The sequence below is a fragment of the Drosophila teissieri genome, chromosome 2R (genome assembly GCF_016746235.2).
Source record: "Drosophila teissieri strain GT53w chromosome 2R, Prin_Dtei_1.1, whole genome shotgun sequence".
NCBI classification, from domain to species: domain Eukaryota; kingdom Metazoa; phylum Arthropoda; class Insecta; order Diptera; family Drosophilidae; genus Drosophila; species Drosophila teissieri.
Genome location: NC_053030.1, coordinates 6,891,391 through 6,913,296, shown reverse-complemented (window position 1 = coordinate 6,913,296; position 21,906 = coordinate 6,891,391). Strand labels below are relative to the sequence as shown.

At 40.6% G+C, this 21,906-nt stretch overlaps 2 protein-coding genes across 2 annotated transcripts in view; both read right to left on the bottom strand.

Annotated features, from left to right (window-relative positions):
- The window catches only part of LOC122613409 (putative neural-cadherin 2), a 35,119-nt gene extending 13,551 nt beyond the window's left edge, over window positions 1-21,568 (bottom strand). Inside the window, exons 1-7 of the mRNA XM_043787567.1 lie at window positions 21,517-21,568; window positions 14,927-15,070; window positions 10,163-10,278; window positions 8,540-8,704; window positions 5,667-5,804; window positions 2,348-2,768; window positions 1,031-1,939 (exon numbers count right to left, since the gene is read on the bottom strand). Of these exons, the coding sequence (XP_043643502.1) occupies window positions 1,031-1,939; window positions 2,348-2,768; window positions 5,667-5,804; window positions 8,540-8,704; window positions 10,163-10,278; window positions 14,927-15,070; window positions 21,517-21,568 (1,945 nt within the window). The remainder of the gene's footprint in view (window positions 1-1,030; window positions 1,940-2,347; window positions 2,769-5,666; window positions 5,805-8,539; window positions 8,705-10,162; window positions 10,279-14,926; window positions 15,071-21,516) is intronic.
- On the bottom strand, window positions 11,289-11,995 carry LOC122613408 (akirin). The gene has a single exon (XM_043787566.1). The coding sequence runs from the start codon at window positions 11,945-11,947 to the stop codon at window positions 11,384-11,386; it is 564 nt and encodes a 187-aa protein (XP_043643501.1). The 5' UTR covers window positions 11,948-11,995; the 3' UTR covers window positions 11,289-11,383.
- Window positions 21,569-21,906: the final 338 nt, after the last annotated feature.

Here is a 21,906-nt window from a genome sequence, read left to right as displayed (position 1 = left end):
CGGGCTTATTTTCATTTCCAATTTAAAAATGTTATCTTATTCTCTTTTTATAGAAGCAGCAAGTTTAATATTCTTTAATAATATGATATTATCACGGTTTAGAGTATTCATTTAGCCAGGTTTACACAGAAAGCCACTCTCTTAATCTTGATTTACAATTTTTCTCTGCCTTTCTCTTTTGTGAAATGGAAATTGCTCCATGCTTTTTGTAAAGCCATTATTGGGAGTTATTTGAAACAAAAACCCGAGTCCTGAACAAAAAGCAGAAAAAAGCAAACTCGAGAGCACCCCAATAAAATCGATCAAATGAAAGAAAATTTGAGGTGTCACTTGAATGCTGTCGCTGACATTGACAGCAAGTTTTTCAATTTTCTCGACCAGTTTTTCTGCTCTGCCAGTTTGGATTTCAGGGCACATTTCACTTTGCTATCTGTGCTCTGCTTTAGTATCCATCCCCATTGATGTGTTTTTATTACTATTTTTTAATTCATTGCTGACCTGGCACGTGTTTGAGTTTCAAGTGTCTCTCCAATAAACGATTTGACCCAAAAGCCTTTGGGGTGTTTAAATATATAATTAATTTTCGGATGCTGAATTAATTATGCGTCCATAAACAAATGCAAGCTCTAAATAAATAAAAAATTAGGCCGCCTATTCGCTTGATATTAATTTGCATAATTATTTAAATGAGATGCGTAATTGGTATAAATAGCTGCAACATATCTCATTGAATACATTTTTAATCAGGCAAATGCATTAATTATTCGCTGTACTTTGTTTTTTAATTTTCCAAGTGCTAGCGATTATTTCGCATTCGATTTTTTGTGGCGCTAATTCGACAGATGTTGGGCTTAGTGAGCGTTTAAACATTTTTTGCATCATTAATGATGCACAGCGATTGCCCCAGGCTATGTTAAATACATGTGCTACTAAATTTACATTCAACTGTTGGTTTTTATTAAAGCTAGTTAATGTTTGCCTTAGTTTTTATCCAAGAGGTATGTATATAGATAGTATTTAGAGTACTTACTTCGGTCGTACTCCACTTTGAAGCCCGCTCTTATTTCGTCGCTGGCCAAGGGATCCAATCGAAAGGTAAAGGGTCCCCCATTGCCCCTCAGTCGGTCATCGGGATCCTTGGCCGCCACCTCCAGAATTTTCTTGCCAGACACATTCTCAGGTAAGGTGGGCCTGTAATCCTGGGCAAAAGTCGGGGCATTATCATTGACATCCTTAACTATCACGGTTAGAGTTGCGGTGGCCGTTCGAGCAGGGCTTCCATCGTCGATGGCTAGAATCTGAATGTGGTGCCTATCCTGAGTTTCCCGATCCAAAGGTCGTTGTATGCTCACTGCTCCTCTATCACTAATGGCGAATTGTCTCTTCCGATTTGTGGCACGAACTATTTTGTAGGCTACTTTGGAGTGACCCCCCTGGTCGGCATCCGTGGCCTTAAATTGCTCGAGAATGGTGCCCACTTTCGTGTCCTCATAGATGGAGACCTCTATGTGCTCCCGATCGAATTTTGGCACATTGTCGTTGATGTCTCGCAGCTTCACCACCACCCAGGAGTAGGCCACATGGTACTTGTCACTGCCACCGGGCCCATCGTCGCCTTTATCGTTGACCTGGATGCGGAACCGGAATCCACTGCTTTGCAGCGGATCCTCGTAGTCCAAGGGCTGTATGATTTTCAGCGAGCCCGTGCCATCGCCGTTCCGAACCATCGCGAATTTATCCGCCCCGAAACCACTGTTCGGCACCACCTTGTATTGGAATGTGTTCGTTTCGTCCTCGTCCTGAACCGTCACCGTGAGGATGGGCGTCTCTGGGATGTAAGTGCCATTCGTTTCGTCCACCTCCGTGACCCACTCGTCCTTGGTGAACTGCGGCGGCATGTCGTTGAGGTCCTTGACGCGGATGGAGGCGGTGCCAGTACCTGCGAAATTGGACAGCAAACAAGTCGGACGGAGTGCGTCAGATGGGCGTCAATAGCAGATGGATGCAGTGGGGGGAAATGGGCAAATTACTGGGGAGCATTTGATGGGCTTGGGTGTACTTGTAAGTTGGTTGTCTGAAGGATGAATAAAGGTGGTCTCACAATTTACAACATTTGCTTAATTAATTTTCATTCCAAACTCAACTAAATTGCATATCCTTCGGTACCAGGATTGTCCAATTTGTCCATCAACTTTCGGTATATGTACAAGCCCTATGCATTTTTAGATACAGACATCTCATAAGCTTTGGCTAAGGTTAGGGCAATTGCCTCTGGCAATCCAACACTTCTGAGAACTGATATTAACGCCCACAGCAGCGCGACCAATCACCCGACCACACAACTCACCTTTGAGTCCTCCGCCGTCCATGGCCACCACCTGGATGGAGTAGTCGGGCGTTCGCTCCCTGTCCAGACAGCAGACAGCCGTTTTGATGAGCCCCGTCTCCGGTTCGATCTCGAAGATGGGCGCCCCCGTCTCCTCCTCGATGACGTTCTTCTCAATCGAGTAGATTAGCTTGGCGTTGGTGCTCTCGTTGGGATCGTCGTAGTCGACGGCGGACATGGTCATCACCGAGCTGCCGGCCGTGCCGTTCTCGGTCACGTTGCCGAAGTAGATGCCCTGCGGGAACTGCGGCGCATTGTCGTTGATGTCCTTCAGGTTCACCTGGATGTCCGCGTAGCCCACCAGCCCCTCGCCGCCCTCGTCCTGGGCAAATACTGTGAAGCGCCACTGCGGCCTCCCATTGGGCTGATCTCTGTCCAGGGGCTGTGGAAATATGGTACACAAAAAATATTTATTAACAGGATTTATAACTAAGTACTAATTCAATGTTTAAATGTTCGTAATTGCAATGGCCTCTTCCAAGCCATCTCTTTTCATTTTGCTCTAATTTAGTGGAGGAAGTACAACCCTGATATTAAATAACTTTGGAGTATCCGTTTTCTTGGAGTGTATCGCAAGGAGATTTGATTTGGCAGCTGTTTGTTTGTTTGCAAATTATTTTATGCCCCTTGGTAAATTGTAACTGAGCCCCAGCCACAGACACAGCCACAGTCGAAGACCTTGGAAACCCTTGAGCCGTCGGCCATCGCTTGTTGTTTGCTCCTAATCTGGCTTTGGTGGCTTTGCGATTGGAGGTGGTCTTACGCACAGAAGGCTGTTATTAGATTTCTCATTAAATGAGTTATCCACACGAAATTGCATTGGCAATGACAAAATAAAAGCCATCCATTCGATGAAAATTCCCCTCAGCATTGGCTGTGATTGTGTGTTGGACAACCTTAGCCTGTCAACCTTTTGGTCTTGGCCTGGCTTTGGCCCTATTCAAATTACACTTACCCTTAAACATTGCTTACTCAGCTAATGCATAGAGAACACACTTGAGATGTATTCAATGTGCTGGTGTGTGTGGTCGGTTTGAAGGACAATTTGCTTTTACGATGAATTAATTCTGTAGTCTTATTGAAGTAAATGAAAGCTAAGACTTGTATTTACTCTGAGGACACAAGAAATCTCCATATGTTACTTCTACGAGCATATTTAAGTGGTCAAAAAGCTCGTATAACGGGGGAGGGAGAAATAAATTTGTAAGTAAATCGAATGTAAGTTCTTGTGATGCTAAACATATACATTTGCAATCGTGAGGCTATTGGCCTTACGGACACTAAATATATTGTTAAGTATGCCGTATAATACAATATACAATATACAATTCAATAAATCTAAGCGTTAGTCCTCTTTGAATTTTTTGTTTTCTATGTGACCCAGATTTCATGTCACTTTTTTAGTCGCTAACCAGACAACGCATTTGATTGACATTCTCGCAGCTGTCGGCAAATAAACTTTAAACCGTAGTTCGCTCAATTAAAACAGGAAAAAATGGCTTTACTACCACGTGACACGTAATGCAATCGCAATTACAAATTAAAAGCCGTCAGGCGGCAGTCGTCGGAAAGTGGCATCCGCCAATCGAAGGACCTCGGTTCCCGCCAAACTGAACTCTTTTTTCCAAGCCCATTTTGCCGCTTGATTTTACACACAATTTTATGCCAGCCAACCGCGCACCAATAACGAACGACGAACGTCATTTACATGTGGTCGGTTGTAGAGCGTCAAAACCACAAATGCCACATGCTGTCGCTGCCCCGCCCCCTGCCCCCTGCCCACACCACCCACCACCCACTAGGCCACTAGCCCACTTTTAACCCTATCGCATCAGTGAACTGCCCCATCCGCCGGCAATAAAACAAATAAAGCGAACCGCCAGCGGCAACATTTGAACATTCTATGCAGAATGCGAATCGGAGTGGGGTGTTTTGTGGCTCGTACTTTGAAGGGCTTCGGAGCCCCACAGTGTTGGCACCTATTTTCCAGCTAGATTCTTGACTTTAGAGAAATCAATGAAAAGTATTAGTTCGATGTTTGGCTAAATTAAGTGCTTAATCTCATCTGAATCTGGTACCTAATTGTCTACGATCATATAAGAATTGTTAGTGATAATTGAACAGCAAGTCAGAGTCAAGAACATAATGGCACCGCGATTGGGTTTGGGTACTCATCCTAAATTATATGATTTAAATTACATGATAAAATGAATGATCAAATTAAAGTTATTTTAATAGAGTTAACATTACAACATAAGCGTCTAATCTTGCAAGTGTTGGCTAACAACACTGAAGCGTGAGAGCTTCGCGCCACTTTGACTCGTTTGTTTTTAGTATCTTTGTGTGAAATTAATTGGAGTCTATGTATCTGACAACCGACGGTGGCACTTTTTTGCATCTAAAACACATTGCTTTTTGTTCGTTCATGCACCATTGGGCGTGGCACTTGTGTGTATGATTGTGTGTGCGGTCTGTCACAGTTTTAAATTAATCATACGCCACCGAACCGCGTGAAGAGCTTTATAATTTACAAAACTCGCACCACCGCGCATGGTGGGGGGTGACAACAATTGAAAAGCGAGGGAAAGTGGTAAATATTCAACGCGCTTCAATCTTTTTCGGCTATGAAAAAAGTGTCCGGGGAAAAATTCAAAGGGCTGTCAAATCGCTTAACGCTTACTGTGCATTTTGTCTGGTTGGTTACATTTGATTTTAAAGAAGCTTAAAGTAGATTCTGTTAGAAAAATGTATGTTTAAATGTGAGTGTGTTTGAATGCCCATTTAATATGTTATGATTTTGAATGCCCATTAAATATGTTATGTTTCCCTATACTTGGTCAAAACGCTCCCATTGGGGCGGCAAAGATCACAATGTCATTTCACGAGCATTTATTTAGGCTGCATTCAGTTCCATATCGCTGCGACCCTCTCATTTTTAGCTGTTCACTCGTCACACAATATAAACAATATAAAGCGCCATTGTGCGAGCGTAAACTGGGCTCAATTGTAAACGGCCGAGGGAAAGCCCCTGTCAAAAAAAATAGGCTCCCGGGGCTTATAGAGTACGTAGCCCCCAGCATGGACACAAAGGAAAAAGTTATTTCCCCGTTTTTGTTCCAGCTTTTTTCGAGTTTTCGAGTTGCGCGCCATTTGCACGTTTTGCTGTTAAGGGGCCGTCGCGAATTTTAACTGGCTTTCATTACGCTCGTTTTACGAGGGGACTCGAAATTGGCATCTGTTTAAGGGGAACGTGAGGTGAAGGGGCGTGAGGTGAACTTACCTTGAGAACAAAAATATCGCCCGTCGTGCGATTTATATCAAATTTACTATTCGCTGGGTTATCAGGGTCGATGCCCTGGCCAGTCAGGAAATATACAATATTTATTGGTCTATCTACATCGCCATCGGTGGCTGTGACCTGCAATGAAATGGAAATGGAAAAGAAAGGAAAATGGTTAGTAACAAAAACTGCAGTATACGGTGGGGATAAGGATTCAGATTCGGGGGAATCTGCGCTGGACGCTGCTTACAAAATTGGTGGCTATAAATCAAATATGCAAATGAGCCAAATGCTTTAAATGTCCAATAAAGGGCAACGTGAAAGTCGAGCCGGGGAAAGTCGGGTGGGGGCGGGAAAATCTGGACGGTGGGCGTGGTAGGTGTTTTTCCTTCAGCCCGTAAAATTGCTTGTAAATTTATGCTTCGATTTTTTACTCTACTCTACTCTACTATTTTTTGCACATTTTTTCGGACCCTCCCCCGATGGCCGCAAAATATTTTCTGACAAAAAAGGAACGAAATGCTAATATAACCGAGATTTATGTAATTATTCAATCGGATTTCGGCTTATTCTCTTGTCTTATTGTTTTATTTTGTTTCGATTTCGCTTTGTGATTGGTAAATTAAATCAGCATTTAGGACCATTTCTTGGAATATTTGATCATAGGCAAAATGGTTTACGACTTTGATTTCGTTTTCTTGGGCATTGAGCAATTGAATAAAATCAACTAAATGGAATAGTACTGAAACGCTTCCCATGTTCTATAACATTAATATACTTGAAAATTCCCAAAGAATTGTATTTGTCTTAGTCCTTTTAGAAATAATTGGTTATGAAGTGACTGAATTTTCCCTGGCCGCTCGCATGTAGAAGGAAAACTTACAACTTCTTGTAATGGCTTCTTAACAACAAGCAACAATGCAAAAGAAGGATTAAGGATAAAAGGAGCACAGTCAAGAAAGAGTCTGTGCGATGTGAAATGTTCAAGCACTTCATTTTATAATGATGAAAATCTCTTCAAATACAAAATAAAAGATATTGTAACTCAAAATTATAGATATTTTAGTACGAATAACATTAAAAAGTATTAAACCAACATGTTGAATTGAATAACTTTTCTCGCTGTGGAACAACTGAAAGCTTTTTACCTACGGGAAGGACCACAGAATAGTAGATCCCTCAAACAGTTGTCGTGTCAATTAAAAGCAATAATTGCCTTGTTCAGTTTGAATCTTATCTCTCTGCCTTTGTCATGTGTAAAGTGAAGTATCTGGGTGGATTGTCTGCACAAATTGTGGAAACAAAACCAAAGTTATGCATGTGTGCAACCCATTTTCTATTATAATGAAAGAAAAGCGAGTTTCAGTTGAATTACAACCAAACTTGTAGCAATATCCTCTGGGTCCTTGGTCCATTAAATCATCGTCACGTGTTAAGTGCCTGCCATTTCCACCCATCCCCGTTCTCAGCTCCCATCCGCTGCACATTCACAATGCGACAATTTACGTTAAATGTTCAACACAATTTGATATGACAAAAGAGTTGTCTACGTGCCATCATTGTGCCCATTATTGCTGCCCCGCCCATTTCGGACGCGGAAGCGATCCTTCGAGCAGCGCGCATTGTCCTTTCGCCAGGACGCCACCACACCCACACACATTCCTCCGCCTACAATTATGGGCGTAATTGAAATGCCGGGCCAGCCAAAACTCAAACACAGAATCCTCGCCAGAGCTGCGCTTTATATAAAAAATATTTGCATTTCATTTTCCAAGCACAGAAATCAATTTGGCTCCGAAGGTGTCGGCGACAGCAAACGCATTCCATTCACCTTGTGTCTGTGCAACTGCAGCATACATACGTATATGTATGCAACAAAAACATACATCCATATATCCTCCATAATGGGTCCTGCCGTGACAATGCTCCTCCGGCCGCACTTTGGCCCGCCATAAATGTGTAATTAAAAATTCGCCTTGTTTTCCATCGTTTCTTGTTTATTGCTTTGGGCATGACCGCTGAGCTGTGCAATTTTAATTTGTATTTAATGTTAAAGAAATATGAAAAAGTTGGCATTAATGAAATGCTCTTGAAAATAAGTGCGCGTAATAAATCATTCGAATGTCACTTTCGCTTATTTATAAAGCTGCCTTCATAAAAAAATGCATATAATTAATATAAAATGTTTTAAACTGGGCAGCCGCAATCCACGAAACCATTCTCTTAGAGTGAATTGATTTGATTTGAGTGTTTGATTTATATTATGTATTATATTATATAACTTATATAAGCTAACATTCTTGCCATTTCCCTCATTGGGCAGTCTATAAGTGGCGCTACATTCACCCGTTAAAGTGTATTCAAATGTTGATGTGGCCATAAATTCGACTTTTTCCACACTGGCCTTTATGCTGGAAAATAATGGCTTAAATAAAAGTCGCTTGTGAAAATACAAGTGTGAGTGGTGTGTGTGTGCGTACTCATGAAGTTGATGTATGTATTTGCGCTGGTGTACGCATTTTACTGCCGCTGCGAAACTATCACGTTGTTATTAATGAATGAGTATTTATGCATATTTACGGCTGAATTGCCCCGCGCGAGTGCAGAATTTCCTCCCAGCCTTTTCCCCGCCTGTATTCCTTTTCTCAGTCACTATTCGTTCGCCACTTGAGTTTTCCAGCCTATTGTGTTTGCTCTCGGCCTGTTTTTCTTTCTCTTTTTTATTGCTCAGTTTTTGGCGCTTTATGCAAATATCACGTATTGAGTGTGCTGCTTACGCAGCCACTGGTATTTATATTTAAATTGCGTGAAGTCAATAAGGCGACAAGTGTTGCCCCGATAAGTAGGCAACGGTTTTTCAACTGAACACTAACCTGCAGAATGCGTTTGGGCAGATTGCGATCGTCTTCCTCAGTGATTTGTGTACGATATGTTTGGCGATCGAATACCGGTGGATTATCGTTGACATCGCGAACGTTGATCACCACGGTGGTGTAATTATTTTTGCGATTCCGAGTTGCCTCCAGGCGCAGTTCGTACTGTAAGATACAAGATTTAAAAAAAAGAATTATTGTATTATTGTAGGACAACTGTTGGATAATGCGTACATATAATTTCAAGTTGTCCAATTACCCATTTTAACATTATAAAGCCTATGTCAGGCCAGGCAAACCTAATTAGGCCAGTTATTAATTTAAATAAATTTCAACTGTCACTAGCATAAGTTCAGCACAGTGGAAACAGAGTAAAACTTTTCCCATAATCTAGCGTAAACGTTTCAAAGCTAGAAATATATTTATGGTTATTTGCAACGGACACCTTTGGTGAATTAAGAAAGAGGACAATGCCCATCAGCAAAACTCAATTAATTCCATTACCAGGCTGCCACTGCTGTGTTGCAATGTGAACAACAAAAGCCAAATTCGCATGAATGGTCTGCGAAATTTTTTTCTTCTTCCACGGCTGAAACAAAACAAAGGGAAAAGAAGTACTCGTAGTACCAAATACGAAATTGGCAACACATGTTCCGGGTGCTCTGGCTGGTTGTTTTGGCCGTTGTGGCACTGCCACTGCTTGTTGCATGGCTGGATATTGACAGCTACACGGATTTTCAGTCCTGTTTGGGGTGCCAAAACAAGTTGCGTATAGGTGATGACTACGCTAGGCAGGGTGCGGATTTCTATGTGTGTCTGCCTGTGTTCCACACAGAAAAAAAGGTTACTAGTTCATTTCATGATATTGTATAGGATTGCGAAAGTGCACCAATAAATCATTGTTCATAGATATATTTATTTCCACTTGTAATACTGTACCCATAGTTTAAAGAGATACTCAATAAGCTGATACTTAACCGCTTATAAATGTACATCAGTTAATAATATTCTTGTCTTGGGGATACCTTTTTTTTGGGTAAATTGGATATCTATCCAGAGATAGCAAAAACCCTTCACTGATTTTTCTCAGTGCTAGATCAGTGTGTTGGCAATCACGTTGAAAATGCGCAATGGGAAATGTAACGCCAGCTGTCTATATATATCCTCTGTACCCCAGAAGTTTTTTGAGATAGAAATGCTACGTGTAAGCGAATTTTTCGTTTTTTCTGGATTAATTTTTGTATACGCCTTGGCTTGCCTGGTCTAAAGTTTGGCGAGCGCCCCGAAAAGTTTTGCATAGTTTTACATATTTTCCTTTTTTGTTGTTCATCGCCAAAGCGGCAAAATATATAAATTATGCATGCAACAGAAAGTTAGGACCTAGTCGAAGAAACTAGGACTAAGAAAAATGTGCACCAACTTGTAGACAAGTGGATACACAAACCAAGACATGTGGCATCAATAAATCATTTGTATATAGTGGTTTTTAAAATAAAAAATCCTGTTAAGTTAATACTAAAATAAATTCCAAAATCTGTTATAAAATATTAATTTTTTTCTCGGTTTATACTAGTTCTGCAGCAATAACCAGACATTCAGCAGTTGTGGAAGTCGACTACTTACCCTTGGCCTCGTTTCGTAGTCAAGTGGACTTGCCACGTAAATGACACCGGTGGTGTTCTGTACGGCGAATGCATTGCCTATGTTACCGCCTGTGATCTGGTATCGAATATTCGTCGCTGCAAAGAGATAATGAGAGCCCGACGTTAAAACAGATTAAACTTAACTCAAGGGGGTAATTCAATTGGTTTACTGCGTACTCGCAGAGCACTCGGCGTATGCGTAATGAAGATAAATCACATATTAGTAAAAGAAGAGTTTGAATTCGTAATAAAGAGCCCCAAAGAGCTGCGTTAATCGAGTTTTGTAAAGAATTAAGTTTCCCGTTTGGATTAAATAAATTGTTGTTAATTTTTAATTTCTTTTTAATCAATGGATTGTATATTTACTAATCGAATGGCTGTTTAACTCTTGCCACAGTTAAAAAAGTATTGCACGTAATCCACAAGAAGGCTCCTCGAAAATATATTTGGATTGCCTCAAGATTAAAATACAATGAACAAAGTGAAAGAGCAACAAAATGGCAGCCACGGAGGTAGCTGAAATAATTAAGTTCATTAAAAAACATTTTCCCCCACGAGAAAGAGCACAAGGACATGCCCCCAATGTTTCATAAGAATGCCAGGCACAACAAGATGCCATATAATTTACTTATTTCATGTTTAAACAGCCTGCAAAAGTGTTGTCTTGCTGGCGGAATATGGAAATGCTCTCGTATGTGACAACCAGGACACGTCTGGAGGGAGCATGCGGGGTGCAGTGGGGGAAGAGTGGGGGAAAAGTGTGGAAAACAGGAGCCGGGGCTGACGTTGCCACATTGTCTGTGCATTTATGCGGAAATGTGAAAGGCAAACATTAGCGTAAATTAGCGACGCGTAAATCGCTTAACCTGCTCGACTAGCTGAGCGCGGGAAGGGAGCTCGATGAGCAGGATGTCAGGAAGCTGGAGTTTTGAGGCATTAAAAGTTGGCCACTTTTGCTGTTTGTGGGCCTTAATAGCTTTCTGCACAATTAAGGAATTAGTTGGAGAGCTGATCGGAAAGTTTCCTGCAGCTTTTCAAACAGATTTTAACACTAATTTAAGCCATTAAAAACAATTTGTATTAGAGCAAATACAATATAATTCCAATTTATTACCACAGAGATGATACTATATTATTCGATAACTAACATAAACAATAAAAAAAAAAAATAAAAATATAGTAACAACATAAACAGTCTAGACTACGACAAATAACTGGCCTCATGTTCACATTCTCGCTGCAATTGGTCGTGCTTGAACTTGATGAATGTATCATACTGCTCTGCCATTTTTTGAGTCAATGCTACTTCATACTCCTGCACTACTCGATTATCGCATTGTTCCATCATTTCACAGCAAATAAGTTTTAATTGCTGATAGGTTAACAGATTTCTGCTATCTTCAGTTGTTGATTTGGCCACTTGAATCTCTGACTTTGGAGAACCTTCCTCCCAGTCACTGGGGTCAGTGTCGAGCAATACTGGCAAACCTACCAAAAAATCATTTGGAACCTCAGGCTCCCTACTTATTTTGAACTTCCTCTTTGGGATCTGCTTTCGTGCTCGTTTCGCGGGTAAATTCTCAGTTGAGTTCTCCTCCCAAGGAAACGATCGCTTCCGCGAAAAACCACTGACGCCTGGAACAATTGGGCTTGATAATTTTCCTAATTTTCCTTCGATGCAGTTACCGCCACATCGTTTTGTCGGATTTATATACGGAGATTCCTCCTCCAGAGTCAGTAAACGATTTTGCTTTATTTGATTCATGCCTGGAGTAAATAAATATGTATCTCAATATATTTCTTATTTGTTCTGTTCACTTCCAATTCGACAAGTACTCTGCCATGCCTACTACACTTTTCTATACAAAAATATAACTTATATATATTTACGTTAGCAAATCCAAAAAAATTACATTTAACCAGCTAAGCTTTTTATATATGTAAGTGCACATTTATATAAAAAACTGTTCCAGCTGCCCTCGCTTGAAACATTAATTATATATTCTTTTTCCACCTTAACTGTCAGCCCATCGCTAAAATAGAACCTATGAAACGTACTCCATTAAGTTTATTTATTTTGGTTTTTTACATTTTTCCAAAACAGACCGTTAGAACAACGTGAGCATCGGGAGTAGCTCAGGCGAGTCGTGTTAAGTGGTCCCCAGTCTTAGACAATGACGTTTACAATTTACGACGTCATGACGCCATTTTTAAATCACTGATAATGATAATAAATTAATATACAGACACCAGAGACCCAGGCTCACATGGGAGCAGAAAAGGCAGTAAAAGTATCCCTGCTCGTCCTTCAGATCCTTTGCGATGTTGTTTGTGTACTTATTTAGCATGAAAAGTCATTTTAAAAAGTGGAGGGAAAACATTCTCGCTTTTTGCCATGGTTTTTTGAACTTTCTAGGTCTTCGTGTGCTCACTTTTTGTTCCTTCCTTTTTATTTGAAGGTTGGGGTGTCGGATAAGTGTTTTTATGGCACACACTGAAAGGTTGTGCGACTCCAGGTTTTCTTTCCACCCAGGGTGGCTCTTGGGTGGCTCTTTAAAAACGAGTTTTTAAAGCGATGGGATGCCAGGGAAATAAATGAGCTTCGTTTGGCCGCCTAGAACTCTTCGAACTGGTTCGAGCTTCGAATGTGACAACATTTGGCCAACACATGGCAACTCCTCGCGCACATTCAAATAAATAATCTTTTCGCTCATAAATTCGCAATGTGGCACGCAATGGCACAAAAGTTTTACAGCTCCATTCGTATTTCAAAGTAGACACAAACATGGCAACGCAAGGAGTCGGTAGGAGTATGAGTAAGAGATTTGTCCTGACCCTGTTTTGTTGGACTCAGCCTTCAATTCATATTCTATGCGACTCACACATACAACTAAAATCCCCTTCCTTCAGCGAGTAGTTCAAAATTTTCGTGTGCCCATTTATTTTTCCGTTCGCCGGCTCTGTTTCCCTTTTCTGCTGAGATTACACTGGGCTTCGTTGCTGTGGCAGCATATACCTTTGAATTTAATTTAATTTATGCTAAGCATAGTAACGGAAATGATTTTAGGTAAACTTTTTTCCTATATTTTAGTTATTAATAAACACAGATATAACAATGTTTAAATGCTTTTTGTTTTTCCTAAGCAGTTGATTTGTAATTGAACGATGTAATAGAATTTTCATATGTTATTCAGTGACCGGTATAACAATTAAATCGTAATCCCCAGCTTTTATTTCTTAGCAATACAATACCATGTATTTTGTATGCAAGACATGGATTTGTAACAGTGTGGTTTTGTTGTTTCTGCTCTGGTTTTTTCCAATTCGGGTTAATGCTTTTTTCGCAGTCGTCGCGACGGCGACAACAAGGACTCGCAGGCTTCTCGGATGTCCTTTGAGAGCTGTTGCTGTTGGGGAGACAGATTCAAGACAAGACAAAGTTCTACCCACGAGTTTGCGTTGCCGTTGCCGTTGCCGTCGATATGGAAAAAGTTGTTAAACGCTCTCAATGAGATTTTGAATGTTCTTCGTGCTGCAAATCGTATCTGACGCAGACGAAGAACTTTCCCCATCCCTCGCCGTATTAACAATAATAATTTCCGCATGGGAATCAATAGACAGATATACAAATACTCATATTAGATGCTCACTTGCTCCTCGCTTGTGCTTGTCTTTGTATTTTATGGATTTATGCATGACTATGAGCTGTATCTTCTGCTGTGTATCTTTGGTCTTACTGAGCATTTGTATTTTTGTAATATTTCGCAAATATTTGCGGTACATGGCCGATGCCTAATAATATTTGACAATGGCTGCACACACAAACAGACGCTGCTTTGTATTAAAATATATAAATGTTGTAAATGTCTATTATGACTGCGAGGAAGGGGCAAATATTCTGGAACGCCTGTTTAATATTTATGCATACATTTTCTGTGGCCCCATAAGGGAAATTGCCAAATTGGTTTCCACCAAATGTTTATGACGTCCTCTATGCACGAGTATTTTTTCGTATAATTTTTTGTGGCTCAAGGAAGGAAGTCATAGGATTCATGACTCAAGTCGACTGAAAATGATTTGCGAAATCTAGCAATAATAACTGTCTTTTACAGCCTTCACATAAGTTTACGGGAAGAGAGGAGGTAAATGTATTGCGCACTTCAGCTATCAATTCACAATTTTATTATTGATTTTACGATGTATCTCAAACGCTGCAATTAACGTCGTATAGATTACAGTGTGAATCTATAGTTGCGGAAATTAAGAAATAAAGCCTAAACTAAGCTTAACAAATATTTTAATTGTAACTACAATTTTGTGGTTGAATTGAAGATGTAATGAGGCAAACCAATAAAGGCAATGATAGCTGTGCCCTCAATAATTAAACGTTTCAAGTCCTTAATTGCTCGGATATTTCTTGCATGCACATGTATGTAGCCAAAACTCACTGACATTCTTGATGGACTTTCTCCCTGAAGCAGCTGTCTACGTCTAAATGTCTTTCAAATGCAAATCGCTGGACATGATATGAGCGCATGCCCCGGGGCAATTACAATTAAAGAAACACTTAATGAAATCAATTGGTAGTTTATGCAATATATATTCTTTGCTCGAGCGATTAAGTACGAATATCCTCGCTCGAGCAAAATCTAATTTCAATAGAAGGACAAAATCACATTAAGCCTGATGAAGGGACGGTTTATTGTTTAGTGCTGTGTGTAGTGCTGGGATTGTTGTTACTCACACTCATTGTGATCCTTGGCGTTGACAGTGAGGACAGTGCTCTGCAAATCGGCATTCTCATCGATTTCAGTCTCGTACAGAAATCTATCGAAATATGGCGGTGAATCGTTTTTGTCGGCAATACCAATGCGTACAAATTTTGTAACTGCAAATAAGAAAGAAAAAGAAAGCCAGCCTTGATATAGATACTCATACTGTATAAATAGATTGCTTGGTTGCATGCTCTTAGTGTATGAAATGCCAATAAGCAGCATTAATTATGGCAAATTTATTGATTGACAAATTGCGCGCGTGCCTCTTTGCGGTCGAGGAAGTCGTATACTCACTCGTTTATGTTCGAAACGTGGCAGGCATAAAAGGGGGCGGTACTCCCACCCCACATTCGTACATCACCAAACTTACTATACACCGAAAATATCAGGGCTATGCCATAAATACGAACTTACTAAAACTTTAAGCATTAAGCACATTACAATTTTCATAAAAACTTAAACACAGTGTATGTAACTTTTAAGTATGGTGGAATATTAGGCACACAACTAATTCAATAGTTTGATATTCCAAAATTCTCTGCATGTTAGGCAAACTGTTGGCATAGAAGCCCTTTGCTCCACCAGATACAGACCTCAGTCAAATACACAGAATCATAGGAATATGCTGTGCAACCAAAAGCCAGCAGAAATCACAAAACAATCTACTCAAAGCAAAAAGTTTGTGTCCCCTTTTCCAGTCGAAAGCAAAATAAGTTTTCACAAAGTGCACTGCGAATTGAGGGATTTTCCGGCTCTCCCTTCGGCAAACGCAAACGCAGCTACGTTTGTTTGCCTCACTTTATTTGCTTATTTCCTGCTAATGTCTTGCCAAACAAAACTTTCTGGATAGTTGTGTAGTTTAGTTTTCGGAACGGGAACGTGCGTTAATGAGTTTTATTCGACTAGGAGAGCTCAAGGCAAATACGGAAGGAAACTGCACTCCACAAATAAGCGTGGATTTTTGCAATCCCCCGAGAAAGTTTATAAACTTTGGTGAGCTCGACAATTGTTTCCCGAAAAATATGAATTTCATGTTAAAGTCGGGTCATTAACAAGGAAATCCTCTCAAGCTTTTAAGTTTCCCTAAATAATTAAGTTCCATTTTATTCGACTACTAACATATTTTCAAGATGCGTCCTTTGTCAACCTAACTAACACACAACAAAGCTTTTTAAGCGTTCAATTTTCCCAAGAGCCCGAGAATGTCTTGAAAGGTTCTCCGCCTTGTTTCTGTATCGGATCCCACATGCCGGAAGCAATAATCTGTTTTTACAAAAAACACGAAGTGCTGGCACAACTTGGGCATAAATATGAGCACGATAAAATGTATACATTCAACAGGAATAAATGTTCGTTAACAGACAGAGTGAACTGCGGTCCCACATCATAAAAGAGCATATCTGCAGTATGGAAAAGGAGGAATTTAAATTGCCAGCAGGCGCACGATGCGTATACGAAATATTGAAAGGACGACAGTTGCGGGGCAATCCTCTCGGATGCAAAAGCATTCTGTAAAATGCACTCGACATGTATAGCCTTTAATAGTTTTAATTTCCTTTAAAGCTGCCTTCGAAAGATTCAAGTTTTAGCAAGAAATATACGTTTTCGCAAAAGTGCAATTTATTTATCCTTGGCCAAACAAAAAGCACATGTGAGCAGGTCCTTGAGATGCTACTTTCAAATTTTTACGCTTGTTTTGCAGCTGACATAAATGGAAAATACAATTTTTGGTGGCCAAGCGCAAGTGTTGAGCAAACTTTCGATATTTGACTTGCCTAAGCACTGTATTACAGAATCTGGTGAACGTTTAATTTGTTTTTGCTTTGTTTGCTTTGCAAGTAACTTAATTGAATTTTGTCAAAAGTTGCAGGACTGAGCGGTTTGAGAAACCAATTAAATATTCGTCGGAAAATTTGAAATGCAATGAGCTTTCACCCTTTTTCTGTGAAGTGTGTTTATGGCAGCGCTCTTACAAATTCTCCGCTCACACACATCATTCATTCGTTTGAATGCTCAAGTCAACTTGAAATTCTTTTCATGAAAAAAAGAAATAAAAATATAAAAACTGAGTGAACTCCTCGCTTTTCAGGTCTTTCATACTCGACTATGGGTTAAGACAAATAGAATCTAATTTAGAATTTAGTTCTTTGCTTTACTTGGGTTGCAGGTAAGTCGACCTATTACGAGTTAGTCCTTCTTGGCCCAGAAAATGAAAGGAAATGAGAAATGAGCAAAATAAACACATACACTCTCACACACTGGTTTTTAGGGGCATCAGCCCAAGCCCAAGCCCAAGCCCAAAGCTCGTATAAATACGACCCTAAAAAGAAGGAAAAGCGAGTTGAGTGAAAACCGTTTAGGAAGAAAACTCCAAGGACCCCAGTGCGTGTTGCTACAATATACTGAATAAACACAAACACACACGCAAACACGATGAGCAAACATTGCTGGCAGTTGGAATTGGATTTTGCTCTGTTTTTTTCTTTGGCCCCCAGGTATCTTGACTTAATTTTTTGGCACTCTGTCATTATGGCTCAGTAAACTGAAGGGTTTGCCTTCGAGTGGTCTATATAAAACTAGAAAAAATCTGGGAAAAGAATGTTCATATTAGTGATTCAATGAAAATGTAATTTACTTTTTTACTACGATGTATTGGTTTCCCTTATTTCAAGATTGTAAAGAGAAACTCATCGTCTGTGTATGCAAACTATTTAAAACAATATAAATTTAGAAGGTTCAATAAAAGTTACTTCGACCAATAAATAAGAAATATTATCTAATACCAATTTCAAATCAGATCAGCCAAAGTTATTTCTGTAATTCCTCCATCTGTATTATCACACTTCTTAACCCCTTGATGGCCGCGTAGCTGTGTTAAAGTGGCCGCCTTTTTGTTGGCGTTAAATTGAGCAGCAAAGTGGGCTGCGCCCAAGTCATCAGCCAGGTAGCATGCTCTCGCTTTCCGCTTTTCCGCTTTTCGCCCGATTCCCCACACTTTCCGGCATTTTTCCATCGCCTGGCAGCGGAGGGGCAGTCAAAAGGGCTCACTTTAAGCTATTAACGTGCAGGTGGAGGCGTGAGGCGGAAGGGGCGTGGCCGGGGGCAGTGGCAGTTGAGCTGCCGTCAGCTATTTATGGTCGCATAACTGGCACACTAACAAGCCCAGCCACGCCCCCTGCCGCATCAGCGCCCACCTGCTGGTGAGCCATATGTCAGTCCATGAATGACTGGCAGCTGGCACTATTTTTGTTTGTTTTTTCTCTTTTTTGCAACCCCGTAAACATTTCTCTATTTTATATGCTGCTTTAGAATTCTTTTTTGTTGTTCCTATTTTTTTTTTTGGTTTTTGTTCAGCAAAGCAAAAGAAATAAAAAGGGGAGAAGGGAAAATGTGTGCAAAGTGGCGTCAAATGTCAGAGCTGTTCAAATCAGCCATGGAAAACACACAGATACACGGACGCAAGACCCTCGCAAAGTCAGAAATAGTCAAAGTAGTTTTTGCGAGGCAAAAAAGGAAGCTACATTTTCCAAAAGGCAACAAAGCGCATCACATTAAAACTGACAGGAAGGAGGGGAAAATGGGAAGCCCTTTCCCTTTGACAACTGAAAGCTTATCCCTTTTGGGTGATATCTTTGCTTGTATTTATATTTAATAGATGCATTTTATTTCGATTTGAAAGGACATGAAATGCAAATTGAATTTATTCTGAAATAATTGCCGTAATTTCCCAATTTTACAACTCATCAAAATTCGGGTAATTCAACTGATTAAGATTCGGCAAACAACAGACTTCAAAGTGTGTTGGCATACAAAGAAACCCGAAATTGTCTTATTGGTGACTGTACTTTATGCCCTTTGGCATGATTTACTTTGGCGGAAAATCTAGTTAAACAAACGCCCCCAAAGTTACGCCGCAAATAAATAAATTACAAGTTTTAATTTGCTAATTAGTTTTCAGGGCGAATCGTTTGACATCAAAACAAACGGAGAGATAAATAAACACGACCAATAATGTGCAGAAGTAGAGTGCGAATAAATAACCATAATGTTTTTGCGGCAATATTTTAATCCTCTAGGCGTTTAAGAGCGCTTAGTTTACACACACAAACACCCACGTAGAACAACGCGCAATAAATTTGCAGTAAGTTTATGATAATCTTATGTTGTGTTTACTCATGTACGTGAGATTAAGTTTTCGCCTTAGTTTTCTGTGCGATATGCAAAAAGTTTTCGGTTATCCGAACTAAAACAAATATTGACAGAGATCGATGGTGCGGCGTGAAGTCCGCAAAATACCCCCCAATTGTGCGTGTAAAAGTTATTATTAGTTTAATGCCCCAAGTGTTGGCAGGCGGAAGAGGAAGGATGTTAACAGTGCGTATGCGTGATATGCCATGTGGCAAAAGTTTAAACTGCCTGACAGTTTTTACACGCCCATTATGTTGATGTATGTTGAAAGCCAGGGGTTCGGCTTTGTTGCGCTGCGTTTGTCAGTCCGACATTAGCATAATGGCAACTCATTTGACTTCTGACATAAGTGATTGGGACACGGGAGTTTTATAATTAGTTTTACCATTAATTTATAGCCTCCGCCGCCAACACTCTGTGTTCTTGCGAACAACTGCTGCAGACACTTGACATTCGCTATAAATGTTCCATAAATAAAAAGGAATTTATAATTAGCGCACGAATAGTTAATCGGTAGGACCATACAATTTAACTTACAATAAAAGCATATGATTTATTATTCTTAAGGCTAAGCAATTACTAAGTTAGCAGTTAGGCCGCTTGCTGTGTAAGCATTAAAACAAATCTCACAAGGGAAACCCTTAGCACAGACTCATCTCCTCCGAAAACAAAGTACAATTAAATCCGTTTAATGAACTCGTTGAACCCCACGAAATTCAAATAATACCCTTGGACCCAGTCGGCCATGTATTCAATTCCCATTTTTTGTATCCAGTAACGCGCAGCTCATTAACTTTGATGATGGCCAGCTCGAATTTTTTCGGGCCCTTTGGCGTGGGCCTCTTTGTTGGGCTGAAATTTCAATTAAAACCGGGTCCAAAGCGCGGAATATTTGTATTCATTAGCCGGGCCAATGGTGATGATGATATTCGTTACCGACATCCGATGCCGGAAGTGACCTGCACTTCAGCCTTCAGCTTTATCCGCTGGGCTTTTCGCGAGTTAGCCGACACACAAAAATTGTTAATTAAACTTATGAAATGTCTAGAAGATTTTTTTTACCATTCACCACCTCCTGCATTGCGTTGCGCATTAAAATTCCTGTGAGTTTCCTTTCGGCAAGGACTAATTAAAAAGTGTGCGCGGCGGACAGTGACAAACAAAGCGACAAACAGCAAAACAAAATATTCCGCAGGAGCTGGGGGAAAGTGTAGACAGTTCGGTGTGCCGATATAAAAAAATATGGTGCTATTCCCAGACCCCCACCACAGCGCTGATGAGTTGACAAATATTTTGCCAGTCATAATGAGTTCTCGGGCAGAAGGACAGCAGTACAAGAGAACAGCAGTACAGGAGAACAGGAGGACAAGGTGAGGAGAAGACCTTGTTTATGGGCCTCGTTTTCATCGCTCTCATCGCCGCTGTTCATTAAGAAGCAGGACGGTCCACGCGGTGCACCGGCGTGTTAATTACGACCCACATCCGACGAGCGGGATGGCTTTCAGTAGGCCGTGATGACAGGGTTAATGGCGGAACAGCGCCAAAAGCCGCAATTAAAAAGCTGGTTCGCAGAAATTGCACTTTTATCAGTGGAGATGTGTTGCGTATACGCCATGTATGCCGTGTCACGCCTTGGTTGCGCCAAAAATAAAAGTCACCCTAATCAGAAATTCATTTAAAGTTTCGATCTAATCTGGGAAGTTGCACTTCAAACTGCGGGTCGGAGCTCAGTCGCCCGGTCTGTCATTCTAACAAGTGGCTTAGTCTAAACTTAAAATACTAGCTTAAGACACTATCAACTTATTATACAAACCAATAACTCCATTACCCCTTTTTAAATGGATATTCTCTCTACTTTATGTCAGCCCTATGATATAGTTGAAGTACAATGATGCGTGTTATTAAACAGATTGCCTATTAAGTAGGCAATAGTTTATTTTATAGAAGTACACTAGTTTGAGCTATTGAGACTTTTGTTTATATAGAAAAAAAAGAAACATTTGTAATTTTTTATTTATTTCTAGGCATAAGGGTGTTCTCCCTTACGTCGAGAGGAAATCAACTAAGAAAATTGCGTCGGGGGGAGCCGGGAAACATTAATGCCAATTTAGGGTAAGGAGCAGCCTCATCCCCGGGGGCGTCGTTAGCCAGGATCCCTCACGTGCCCATGTGCCCACGTGCAGAGCCAGAATCTCAGACTCTTCCACTTTCACTTTCGCCTCCGCAACAAATTACACTTCATGAAATTTTCACAGGACCATTTACATTGCCATAACGACGCAGGGACGCATGGGTAAGTAATCATGTGCACTTATAAGTAGCTGCACACAGATCCCAGACACTGGGTATTCAAATGGCGGTACACACTTACCCAAATAGGTGCTATTTGTCAAAACCCAAAAGATTTTTAATGGATCGACCATAACTACGCAGTTGCAGAGGCAGCGAGAGCTATTTCGGCGGCTGTAAGTGAACCAACTGCTGAAAGTCGCGAAGCGTTGAGCAATTAATTTGCGTCGATTTGGGTGGCCAGGTGTTTTCCTGGGTGGATTCTTCCTTCTGCAGCGACACCTTTCCGCAATTTCCTGTGATTAAAATGATAAGTTTGCCTGTGCCAGCTCGCGATGCTCGAGCTTTCCGGTTTCGCCGCTCCCTTTGTTGGTTTGCACTAGTTTTAATGAGTTGCTGCGGTGGTTGTTGCCTTTGAGGTATTTTTGCAATTTGCGCTGTGCACTTTTATGGCGTTCACACAAATCAAAAC

Bases quoted from the DNA above. Each gene is read 5' to 3' on its own strand.
- LOC122613408 (XM_043787566.1), bottom strand. From the start codon at position 11,947: ATGAATCAAATAAAGCAAAATCGTTTACTGACTCTGGAGGAGGAATCT.